This window comes from Delphinapterus leucas, chromosome 7, assembly GCF_059928025.1.
Source record: "Delphinapterus leucas isolate spDelLeu-1000000601 "Yukka" chromosome 7, BTC_Dleu_Yukka2, whole genome shotgun sequence".
In the NCBI taxonomy this organism is placed as follows: domain Eukaryota; kingdom Metazoa; phylum Chordata; class Mammalia; order Artiodactyla; family Monodontidae; genus Delphinapterus; species Delphinapterus leucas.
The window spans coordinates 29,748,979-29,762,554 of record NC_143135.1 but is presented as its reverse complement, the minus strand read 5'-3'; the positions used below and the strand labels follow the sequence as shown (position 1 = coordinate 29,762,554).

General features: G+C 34.6%; 1 protein-coding gene across 4 annotated transcripts in view; it reads left to right on the top strand.

The window, feature by feature from the left end:
• The first annotated feature begins 125 nt into the window (after window positions 1–125).
• METTL15 (methyltransferase 15, mitochondrial 12S rRNA N4-cytidine) overlaps window positions 126–13,576 on the top strand; it is a 219,896-nt gene continuing 206,445 nt past the window's right edge. The window contains exons 1-3 of one of the 4 annotated variants that reach the window (XM_022583727.2): window positions 128–625; window positions 2,690–2,738; window positions 3,623–3,900. In XM_022583727.2, the coding sequence (XP_022439435.1) occupies window positions 3,640–3,900 (261 nt within the window). In that variant the 5' untranslated portion in view covers window positions 128–625; window positions 2,690–2,738; window positions 3,623–3,639. Of the gene's footprint in view, window positions 626–2,689; window positions 2,739–3,622; window positions 3,901–13,576 lie in introns of those variants that run through there. The other 3 variants (XM_089915024.1, XM_022583728.2, XM_089915023.1) reach the window with 3 other exon arrangements.

Sequence of the window (13,576 nt, the reverse complement as noted above, 5' to 3'; positions counted from 1 at the left end):
TGTTCACATTTTGAAGTCCATATTTTTAAGGAATTGTAGATTTACTATGCCAGCTGGCTTCTCTTTAGTTTGGCAAGACATTAAGGCGTACAACAGAAAGGACAAGAAATTGGCGTATTTTGTAACGAAATGAAGGGAAAAGAACCAAAACTTTCCAAACACGTGGTGCTAAGGAGACATTAATTCCCACCTTTTGTTAGAAATTAGAGTATACTAACATGTTATTTAAAACATAGAAATTTAACATAGATTCAGAGTAAACTGAAAAGAGTGGAGAGAAGGATAAAATGGAAAGTGAGATTTGAAGTTTCATTAGACATTAAAAAAAAAAAGTAAAAGTGAATTTCAACCTGGCAATGCTAGGGACTTAAATCCCGCACCTCCCCCAGGAGCACCATTTGGAGCCCCGAGCTCCTGGGGCCCTTTGGCAGCTGGGGCCTGGAAGCAGCGGAACCAAAGGCAGACGGTCCTCTGTTGCTGGGGCGGACGTGGGCCCAATCTGTCCGTTCTCGCAAGTTTCCCCCAGGGCTGGGACTTGTGCGGGAGGCAAATTCAGGTTCTCTGTCACCGTAGTGGTCGTCGCAGGCCCGAATTAGAGGCCAACTGAGAAATCTTCGTGCCTCAGGTGAGGAGAAGGTGGCCGAGTCCCGGGAGCTCTTTTGGAGCCCCCCCACTCACCTTTGGGGGAACTTCTAGGGGTTGCCGGATTCACCCAGCACAGAGGAAACTCGCGCCTCTGCTCTCCCGCTTCCTCTCAACACTCATTCGTCCTGAGTTCAGAAGTTTCTAAACAGTTTCCCTTGTCAGAGTGTAATCCTTACTCAGAAGAATGGATTCTAACTTTTTGTTTAGGACCTCTTTCACTTTCTCTGTGTTCGGGTGCCAGCCTCCAGGTCGAATTTTTGGCCTTAGGAATTAAATTTCCGAAGGGTTTTCTCTGCAGGGGGAGCTGACTGCAATGACGGTAATTGGTAGCTCCGTTGAGCAAGTAGTTTTCAAAGGTATCGCTCACCTTTGTGTTCCCACATTTAAAAGAGTAACCTGGCTAATTCCGTGGTCTCAGTTTAAATTGAATTTTGCTGGCAGAGAAAAGTTAAATGGCTTGCTTAGGAAACCACAGAGTTGGCTGTAGAGTTTAGGTTTCCTGATATCCTGCTTCTTTTCTGTGAACAGAGGGAAGTTAAACTATCTTAAATCGTCTAGGGGGGCTAGTTCTTAGCAGACTGTGGAAGTGCTCTGGGTTATCTGGTGGGATATGGGGCTGCAGAAGAGAGGGAAGGAACTCCCTTTAGAATTTGCCCTCTTCCATTTTTAGGGAGGTATTCAAAGACACAACCAAAAAGGAGGATTAATTATTGAGTCTTTTTCTCCATGTTTACCCACATTAGTAGCCAATTAGTGTATACTAAAATCTAGAGGCTTTGTACCTTGAATATATTTGAGTAAATACAAAGAAATTGAATGCAGAAGAAAATTAAGCGCTGTTGAAAGAAGCATTTTTTTCTACCCTATTTGCTTTTTCCTGTGTGGTTCCGATTCTGATATTGGAGTTGATGGGCTTTTTATTTGTTTGTTTGCTTGTTTTTTTAAAAAAAATCAAAATCTGAACATACAGTATAGATTGTTTACATATATTGGATAGGCAAAAGAATCGAATAAGTTATTGGTTGTATTGTTTAAATACTCCATATTCCACTATTTAGGGCTGTACATCGTTCTTGTGTCCTCTGTTGGGTGCCCCACAGTATACTGTATTTCCAAGTGGAGTAGGACCAAGCAATAACATTGGCTCCTTAAAAAAAATGAATCTAATTCATGGAATACTGCAAATACCTAGTCATAGTGTAATCAAAGTGTACCATTCAATTACATGAGTGTATCAAATAGAGCCAGTGGGCTGTGTTTATAGCATATAGGTTAAGAGAAAAAGTTCTGGGGATAGAATGCTGATGTTACAGTTCTAGCTTTATGGCTCTCCAGCTTTGTGCCTTTTCAGCAAATTACTTTTCTGTTTTCCTCATCTGCAACATGGAAATAATAATAGTACCTACCTTTAAGAGTTGGGGTAAGGATTGAATGAGTTTGTACATGTAGTGTGCTTAGAATAGTAAGTGGTACTTAGTAAGTGCTCAATAAATGTTAGCTTTTATTTTGAAATATGTTAGAAATGCTAAGTTAGAGCATAGCTTTTATTTTGAAATATGTTAGAAATGCTAAGTTATTAGAGCATAGTTTGGCTTACTTTTGTAAACTTTCTGGAAAACATAAGGCATAATTCATAATTTGGCTAATTTGTTATTGCTGAGCATCCAAAATCTTACTTAAAACACTCATTAAAATTTTTTTTTTGCCATATTTTTTCTGTGTCAGATTTACAACATAATTTTGTGAATTACGTCTTTGGTATCCTCAAGGTTACATCTTACTGATATTATATTGATATAATATCAAATATGTATTTTTATTTATTTTCCAGTCATTACATGTGATTGACTTTTCAACATTATTCTTCATTTTCTAATGCAAAAGGAAGGGAAGGCATATTTAATCAAGATTTATGTTTCTTAAATATTTTGAGAATGTGGTTTTTGGTAGGGTGAGTGAGACAAGTAAAATTTTCTAAAGCAAGGTTAATTCTATAGAATCTGGAATTTATCCATCCATTCTTTTATATTTTTATTTTTTCCAGAAAACACGTATTAAGCGCCTAGTGTGCATCTGATTTCGTGGATATAAAGGTGTGGTTCTTACTTTTAAATAACTCATAATCCATGAGGAAGGAAAAGAGTAGTGTTAAATTGTTATTTACTTTAATAATATCAAAAATGTTGCTTGCATCCAAATGGGTAAAGAACGTAATGTTTTCAAAAGGTATTCTGTTAATACATTTCATAAATTACTTTTTTCCTCTCCATTTTAAAGAATTACAGATTACAGAATAAAATCGAGCAAGTAAGAGAAAGCGAAGGAATGTATCAGTTATTTACTTGCTTTTTTGGGGGCACGGGGCAGGGAGCAGATAATTAAAATGATATGAAGTGCCAAAGTGTGTTCAGTGGAGTGTTTATAAAGTTATAGTTTAAAATGATATGTATTTTACTGATACAAGCCATGGTGAGATGATTTCGTCAGAGCATATCCATGACAAATCTGTAAGATTTTCATAGACTGATAACCTTTTCTTTTTGGTTGTACATGCGTAGTCTTTTTTCAGGGACAATTTTTCAAAGTTAAATTGAAAATGAAGATTTAGCATTATGAGAAAAACAATTAGAAGACCTTGAAATAAAAGACCATGTGAACCTAAAATAAAATAATGTTTTTAATCCCTTTCAGAAAAATGATGACTGATTAATCAATATTCACATCTCTGATGGTTAAAACATTAATGGTCTCAGAGCTTATCAGGCCCACATTAAAAATTGTATTTTCAGATAGTTTCTGGGGTTCTCTTGGGTTCCTTGCTTTGCATAAGGAGGGTAGTTACCTTCACTTGTCTGAGATAATGAGTTTTACATATTTTTCCTGTGTTAAATATTTCATACTAATTTGCTTTCCCCCAAGTATTATAACATTCTTTTGAAAAAAGCCAACAATCATGATATTTAAATTTTTTTTCTAGATTTGTTGATCTACAGAATGCTTCAATACCCATATTTTTGTAGAATCTATAAAAAATTTCTTTCGTGCTGGTTGGAATCTGGCGTATTTAATTTGGGTGTCTGGCCAAAAAAAATACATGCTACAGCAGAAAGATATAATGATTATGAAGCCCAGGAGCAAACAGATCAAACTGGAGCTCAGGAGTTACAAGGCAGAGATTCTGAAGTGATGACTAAATTACATATTCCAGTGATGGTGGATGAAGTTGTTCGTTGTTTGGCACCACAAAAAAGGCAGGTAAGTTGGTTAGTTTTATATTTTCTAACACTTTTTAACTGAGATGATTCACTTAATATTCACAATTTTAAGGTGTACAATTCAGTGTTTTTTAGTATATTCATGAGCTTATGCAATTATCACCACTGTCTAATGCAAGAACATTTTTATCATCTCACTAGGAAACCCCATACCCATTAGCATTCACTCCCCATTGACCCCCTTCTTGCCCCTGACAACCACTAATCTATTTTTTGTCTATATGGATTTGTCTAATCTGGACATTTCATATCAATGAATTCATACAATATGCGGTCTTTTCCTCCTGCCTTCTTTTACTTAGCATGTTTTCAGTATTTATCCACATTTTAGCGTTTGTCAGTACTTCATTTCTTTTTATTCCTGAATCATTCCGTTGTATGGATATCCATTCATCAATTGATGAGATTTATGTTTCCACATTTGGACTACTCTGAGTAATGCTGCTATGAACATCATGTACAAGTTTTTGTGTGGACAGGTATTCAGTTCTCTTGGGCATGTATCTAGGAGTGGAATTACTGGGTCATATGGTAACTTTTTGCCTAACTTTTTGAGAATCTGCTAAGCTGTTTTCCAGAGTTGATTAGTTTTGTCAAATAACAGTTTTAAAAGGAAAAGAACATTATTCCAGCTATGTGGTTAGGGTATGAAAACTGAATTCTAGTATAGCTTCTTGAGAATTTTCGTATCTTTTTAGGAATGACTGGAGACAAAGATAAAAATCTAAATTCCTGTCCCCTGTTTTCTTAGGCTTAGTTTTCCGCTACCTTTCTGTCTTACTGAGAGCTCTCCAGAGATACAGGACCAACAGAATATGTGTGTGTGTCTGTGTGTGTGTGTGTGTGTGTGTGGTGGTGGGGTGTATGGTGTATGTGTGTATAAAGAGAGAGAGAAAGAGAGATTGTTTGATTGATTTTAAGGAATTAACTCACGTGATTATAGAGGGTTGGTAAATTCAGGATCTGCACAGTAGGCTGGTAGGCCGGAGACCCAGGTAAGATTTCCAGGTTGAGTCTAAAGGCAGTTGGCTGGCAGAATTCCTCCTTGTGCTAGGGAGGTCAGTGTTTGTTCTATTAAGGCTTTCTAGTGATTAGATGAGACCCACCCATTATATGGAGGGTAATCTGCTTTACTCAGTCCAGCAATTTAAATGTTAATTCTTATCTAAAAAATACCTTCACAGAAACATCCAGAGTAATGTATGACCAAATATCTGGGCACTATGGCTCAACCAAGTTGACATATAAAATTATCCATCATACTTGCCTTATTTATAGTGTTGCTAACATGATTGTATAAGGTCTTAGGTATGAAAATCTTTAAAATTTATAAAAAGTTCACAAAAATGTTAGGTGATACAATATCCAAAAAGAAAAAAACTAGTCTTTCTGAAAATTAATCACATTTACCAAAGGAAAAGAAATCTTTATCATTGTAAATTTTCATTAAATGTCTGTTTATAACTTTATGCTGATAGTAATTAGCATACTGACTTCCAAACTATGATCTCTTATTCTAGAAGCTACTATTATTACCTAAATCAGTTATATTCATTTTAAAAGCCATTCTTTGTTTCTTTTCCCAACATATAGTGGCTTAGTAGTTAAGAGCAAAGATTCTATAACAAGACTGTGTAGGTTTGAACCCATTGTCTAGTACGTATGTGTGTGTGAACACATACACACAGCTCTTAAAAAGCCATCAGTGATAGGACTTAGGTTGCTTTATCATAAAAAATATTCTGTTTACCTTGTCCTCAGGCAGTATATATATAATGAAATAAACCCAGTATTCTTTTTTTTTTTTTTGTGGTACGCGGGCCTCTCACTGTTGTGGCCTCTCCCGTTGTGGAGCACAGGCTCCGGACGCACAGGCTCAGCGGCCATGGCTCACGGGCCTAGCCACTCCGCTGCATGTTGGATCTTCCTGGACTGGGGCACGAACCCATGTCCCCTGCATCGGCAGGCGGACTCTCAACCACTGCGCCACCAGGGAAGCCCCAAACCCAGTATTCTTAAATGAGATTATGTGTTTAAAGTATCTGGCTAAATGCTGTCACATAGTAGGGACTCCAAAATATACATGAAAATATAAGTTAAAAAATTAAATTGGATAAAACTTCCTGTTAAGTATGACTTCATCAAAATGAAATTCTCTTCATTTCCTTTAAAGATTCATAAGGCAAGGATAGTAATTAAAACTCATACCAAAATGTGAGTTTTAAAATGTATGTATAAATATATATATTTGAGATATATATGAGAGGGGAGGGGCAGTTAGTAAAAATGTGAAACTGGATTTGATGGCTTGAATTTGATCTCTGGAACCAGAAACCAAATTCATTGTATAAATTTGCTGAACCCTAGTAGCAAAAACCAAATGTTTATTTTTCAATAACCCATGAAGTAGAAAAACAACCAAACAAAAACAAACCTGGCTAAGTCTCCTCCTAATTCAGTACTGGATCTGCCTTTTTTTAAAAAACCAAGTGGGATAAAATTAGGCGATTCTACAACTTGACCTACCCTGCTGTTTCATTCTGTTCAAGTTCGTGACAATTGTAATGTTGGTTTATTTTGACATTTCCATTGTTCTGATTTGAGTTGGGTTTTCTAGTAACTTTTTATAGAAAGTTTAATTTTATGAATGTTATTTATGAGAAATTTAATGTGAGGTACACTTATAGAGACAATGTTATTTCTTACCATTTCTGCTGTCTGGCAGATAGCTTTATTCACTATTCCCTTAATCTTCAAGTAATAAAGAACTACTGACAGTCCTTGGACAGGAAAGGTCTTCATTTCTTCCAGAACCCATTATTTGCTGCTTTTCTTCCTGAGCCTTTTCTCCAAAATTATTTTCCTTTGCAAACTATGAGTCATACATTCACCTGTATCAATCACCTACTTAATTACTGTTTTTCACATCACCTTCAATGATAAATTTACAAATGAAACTTTGATCATAACAGGAACTTTAAATATAGTTTTGAGTGAGGCCTCAGTCATTTGATAATTATTTCCTTTTCTTTAATATTTAAAAGATGCTTACTTAAAGAAAATAATTGATTTTGGTAATTTCTTCTGCATCATAGCCAATTCACTACACATTAACTTAGTTTTGCAAATACATGCAAAATATTTATGAATTTGAATTAAAAGAATAAAATTCCTCTTCCTCTTCCTTGGGAGGTACAGAAGGAATTAAATAAATTATAATTCTTCTCCTTGCCCCATTTTCATTATTTCATAGTCTGGGTGAATAATTTTTGTAAGAAAGTATTACTTGTTCTAAAGACATTTTTCTTGCTCCTGAGGATGTTTTAGTGTAGGCTACCTTGGTCAGTTTTTTATTCCTTATTTCTGAAAGCTGGAGAAAATATACATGATCCTGTCTAGTTGAAAATGATAGCAGTTTGAAGGATATAGGAGTCTTGGTATTCTTTGCCCAGTAGTATTGCTAATGTAGCTTGGTGCCTTAGAGTTTCTATAGGAGTGATAAGTTATGAGGGACATGATGGTCATGCAAGGACTAGTACCAGTAGATGTGTAATTTCATATAAGTAACTTATCATGCCTCTGCCTCAGACTTCTCATCTGTAAAATGAAGAAATACAACCTATCTCATATGGTCATTGTAAGGGTTAAATGAGTTCATTTATGTAAATCGCTTAGAATGATATCTTCTGAGTAGTATGAGCTCAATAAACATTATCTGATACTATTATGGGGGTTAGGAAGGTCAGCATTGGTAGCTAGATACAATAAAATTCAGGAGAAAAATGCCAGGAGGCAGCAAAGGTGGAAATAAAAGTTCCAACAAAGGTGGAACCAACATGTTTGGAACTGAAAAAGTACCGTTTCTTTTGCCTGAACCATTCTTCACGTCTTGAGTTAAATTTCACTTTCTCAGGGAAGCTTTTCTGGAGCCTACAGAGGAGGGCGGTCTCCTGATTAATACATTCATGGAGTTATATACTTTTCTTTCATAGTACTTATAATAGTTTATAATTATAATTTTTAAATGAGATTATTTATTCAGTGGACATCTCTCCTAGCAGACTGCCCTCCATGAAAGTCATGGACATCTTTATCTTGTCTACCATTGTATCATTATATCTTCAGGGCCTAGCATAAGGACTGTAACATGGTGGCTTTGTAATGATTTTTAAGGGAATGAATAAAAGTCAGAGTAAACTGGAGGACAGATGTGAGGCACAGATAAAAGGAATGTCCCTCGGGTACTATGGTAGCTTCTCAGGCTCAAGACTTATATGATTCCAGCCTCAGTGTGGCAGGCCCAGTCTGATGAAGTAACTGGAGAAATCTGGGGAAGGAACAGATATGAGGACTGAGAAAATGAGTTGGTACCTAACTGATGCAAAGTAGATTATGATAAATGTCAGGCTAAGGTTATAAGGTTGGGTTTCTAAATATTCAAAATAAGTATTTAATATATTTTGATAGTCTAACATTTAACATTGATTTCATCATTACTTGATTTACCAAAGCTGTCGTGGTACAAGATATGATAATTTTCTTTCTAAAAAACGCCCTATGCTCTATATAATGGATTTTTCTTAACATCAATTGCAGTATTTCACTTGTTTTGCTTTAAATCCTTTATAATCTTTAAACAGAGAGTGAACATCAAAGAGAAAATCCTGGGACTATAGGTTTACTGTCTTTAAATATTAAACGCTGATCGATAACAGAAAGGAGCAGTTTATTTTGTTTAACCTCAAATTATTGAAAAAGTTAGGAACTTTTATATGAGACAGGACCTGTGCTATAGCACATGTAGGGAGATGCATTATTTTCCTAAAGAAAGAACTATTAAATTTCAGATAGAATGGACTGTGTCAAGATGCAGTGTCCTCTCCTTTATTTTTTAACATATAGCTTTCTTGGAAGCAAATTTTTATTTTACACTTCTTTCTACCATTGTTTATTTGAAAAATGTTTCTGTTTTAAAGCATTGTGTAGCTAGTTAAGTGACCTATGTATCAAAATACCTTCAGGAATGTGATATTTCCAGTGTTGTACGGGTAAATATGTAACACCTGGTGTGTGGATCAGGGTGGGGTACGGATTTAAAAAAAACCAAAAACCTTGATTTATTTTGTTTGCAAATTCCCATGAAATACAAATTCCTACCATGCACAATTCAAGCTACTAATCTGGTGTCACTGAATGTAGCATTAGGAAGAAATATGTACAGTTGGCTCTCTCTAGCTAGTGTGAATAACACTGGATAGGACCCTCATGGTTGTTGCCATTAGATATCTGTAGATTATATAATGGCAAAAATTTTTGCCTGACAATTCTGAAAATTAGTACAGTCTATAAATTTTTCCCTTAGCTTATTTGATATTCCCTCGTTAAGACTTATATTTTATGCTTCTCCTGGAAGGTACCATGGTGTAGCCATAGAATACTGTTCTCATCTACTTTTTAACAGTGGTATTCTTTTTTTCTCTCTCTAATAAACAATCCATCCCAAATATAAAACAGGTTAAAAATGGTATTGTATAGTATGAATTTGTTTATGTAATTTACTTGTTATCAAGTCCATTATGCATTATGTAACAGTGAGACATTTTGTTGGGTGCAAAAACTTTGAAATCAACATCAGTGCCTTTTTTTTTTTTTTTGCACAATTTGCATTCACACACATAAATAAATAATAAAAATATAACTGTTTTGTAAACAGTTTTCCTGGAATCTCACCTTAATTTTTAATTAAGTAGAAGTAGTAAGAGAATTTTAATTAAATCAAAAAGACCATTTTAGTAAAAAAAATTAATTAAAGGTTCAGTACAGCAATAAGATAAAGCAATTATAAATATTTATGCACCTAATGTCAGACCATCAAAATAAATGAAGCAAAAACTGACAGAATTGAAGGGAGAAAGAGACAGTGCTACAATAATAGAGACTTCAATGCCCCACTCACAATAGTCTATAGAACAAGCAGACAGAATATAAATAAGGAAATAGAGGACTTAACACAATAAACCAACTAGATCTAACATTTACAGAACACTCTACCCAACATCAACAGCATACACGTCTCAAGTGCACATGGGATATTTTCCAGGATAAACCATATGTTAAGCTATAAATTCAGTCTCAATAGATTTTAAAAGACAGATATCATTTAAAGTATCTTCTCCAGTAGCAATGGGATGAAGTTAGAAATCAATAACAGAACAAAATCTGGAAAATTCATGAATTTGTGGAAATTAAACAACCCACTCTTAAACAACCAATGGATCAAAGAAATCACAAGGGAAATTAGAAAATACTTAGAGATGACAACAAAACCACAATATACCAGAACTGAAGGCACACAGTAAAAGAAGTGCTAAGGGATATTGGTCTGTAGTTTTCTAAGGGAGAAATTTATAACTATAAATGCTTAGATTAAAAAAAAACAAGAAAGTTCTCAAATCAGCAACCTAGCTTTACAACTTAAGCAACTAGGAAAAGAAGAATAATGAAACTCAAAGAAAAACAATGAAGAAAATCAATGGAACCAAATTGAAGGGACCAACAAAGCTGACAATCTTAGCTGGAAGGTCTAAGAGAAAAAGAGAGAAGACTCAAATTACTAAACTGAAAATGGGGACATAACCACCAGTTCTACAGAAATAGAAAGGATTATATAAGAGTACTATGAACAGTTGTATGCCAACAAATTGGATAACCTAGATTAATTGGATAAATTCCTAGAAACCACAGAAGCTACCAAGAGTAAATCATGAAGAAATAGAAAATCTGAATAGACCTATAACTAGTAAGGAGATTGAATCAGTAATCAAAAAATCTCTTGACAAAGGGAAGCCCCAGACCTGATGGCTTCACTGGTGAATTCTACTAAACATTCAAAGAAGAATTAATATTAACCCTTCTCAGACTTTTCTAAAAAACTGAAGAGGAGGAGATACTTTCTAACATCCTATGAGGCCAGCATTTTCTTGATACCAAAGCCGGACAAAGACACTACAAGAAAAGAAAACTACAGACCAATATCCCTTATAAACACTGACACAAAAATCCTCAATAAATACTAGCAAACAGAATTCAGCATCACATTGATAGAATTATACAGCATGACCAAGTAGGATTTATTCCTGGAATGCAAGGATGGTTCAACATACAAAAATCAATCGGTGTAATATGCCACATCAACAAAATGAAGGGAAAAAAAACATGTAATCATCTTAATCAGTGCAGAAAAAACGTTTTACAAAATTTAACACCTTTTCATGATAAAAACACTCAACAAACTAGAATAGAAGGAAACTACCTCAACCTAATAAAAGCCTTACATGGAAAAACGCACAGTAAATATCATACGCTGTGAAAGACTGAAAGTGTTTTCCCTAAGATCAGGAACAAGGCAGTGATGCCCACTTTCACCAATTCTGTTCAACATACTACTAGAAGTTCTAGCTGGAGCAGTTAGTCAAGAAAAAGAAGAAAATGGCATCCATATTGGAAAGGAAGAAGTAATATTATCTGTGCAGATGATATGATCTTACATGTAGAAAACCCTATAGATCCCACACACAAACCCAAACCAAAACAAAACCTAAAGAACTTATAAATAAATTCAGTAAACTAGCAGGATACAAAGGCAGCACACAAAAATCACTATACATGAACAATCAACAATCTGAAAAGAAAATTATGATATAGTTCCATTTACAATAGCATTGAAAAGAATAAAATGCTTAGGAATAAACTTAAGCAAGGAGTTGAAAGACTTGTACAATGAAATCCACAAGACATTTCTAAAAGAAATTAAAGAAGACATAAAAAAGATACACGCATCCTGTGTTCATGGATTTGAGTACTTAATATTGTTAAAAGGTCAATATTACCCAAAGCCGTCTACAGATTCAGTGAAATTTGTTCCAAAATCCCAATGATGTTTTTTGTAGAAATAGCAAAATCCATCCTAAAATTCATTTGGAATCTACAGGAACCCTGAATAGTCAATAGTCAAAACAATCTTGAAAAAGAACAAACCTGGTGGAGTCATGCTTCCTAATTTCAAAACATACTACAGAAGTACAGTAATCAAGAGTGTGGTACTGGCGTAAAATCAGACATACAAACCAATGGAATAGAAAAGAAAACCCAGAAATAAACCCTCACATATATGGTCAAATGATTTTTGACAAGGGTGACAAAATCATTCAATGGGGAAAGGACAGTCTTTTTAACAAATGGTGCTGGGAAAACTGGATATCTACAGAGAGAAGAATGAAGTTGGGCTCTTATCTAATACTACATAAAAAATTTACTCTAAATGGATCAAAGACCTAAATACAACACCTAAAACTGTAACACTCTTAGAAGAAGACATAGAACAAAACTTTACAACATTGGATTTAGCAGTGATTTCTTGCATATAACACCAAAGGACACATAGCAAAAGACAAAAATAGATAAATTGTACTTCATGAAAATTTTAAAAATTTGTGCATGAAAAGACACTATTCACAGAGTTAAAAAGGTGACTCACAGAATGGGAGAAAATATTTGCAAATCATATATCTGATAAGGATTCAATATCCAGAATATATAGAGAACTTTTAAAACTCAACAACACAAAACAAACAATCTGATTCAAAAATGGGCAAAGAGCTTGAACAGACATTTCTCCAAAGAAGATATACAAATGGCCAATAAGCACATGAAATTGATGCTCAAGATCACTAATCATTAGGGAAATACAAATCAAAACTATAATGGGATACCACCCCACACCCATTAGAATGCCTACTGTCAAAAAAATCAGAAAACAAGTGTTGGTGAGGATGTGGAAAAATTGTAACTCTTGTGCACTGCTGGTGGGAATGCAGAATGATACAGATGCTGTGAAAAGCAGTATGGCTGTTCCTCAAAAAATTTAAAATAGAATATTACCATATGATCCAGCAATTCCACTTCGGGGTATATACTCAAAAGAATTGAAAGACAGGTCTTGAAGCAGTATTTGCACACCCATGTTCATAGCAGCATTATTCACAATACCTAGAGCATGGAATTAACCTAAATGTTCATTGATGGGTGAAGAAAGAAGAAAAATGTGGCCTATACATAAAATAGGGTATTATTCAGCCTTAAAAAGGAAGGGAATCCTGCAGTATGCTACAGCATGGATGAACTATGAAGACATTTTGCTAAGTGAATAAGCCAGTCATAAAAAGACACATACTATATGATTCCACTTACATGAGGCATTTACTGTAGTCAAACTCATAGGCAGAAAGTAGAATGGTAGCTGCCAAGGGCTGTGGGGGAGGGGCATGGGGTGTTACTGTTTAATAGAAAAGATAAAATGAGATATGTAAATGGATGGTAGGCATGGTTGCACAACATTATGAATGTATTTAATACCTACCACTGAAAAATACACTTAAAAATGCTTAAGATGGTGGGTTTAAGTTATGTGTATTTTAGCATAATAAAAATTTGTTTTAAAAAAGAGCAAGTTACTGTTTTGAGAAAACACTTCTTTTTATATTAAATGATGGCTTCTAGAAATAGATGATTGTTTTATAATTATATGTCAACATTCAAGTAAAATAAATATTGTTGCTTTTTTATTTTACTGTTGCAGATTCTGTATTTCTTGCAGA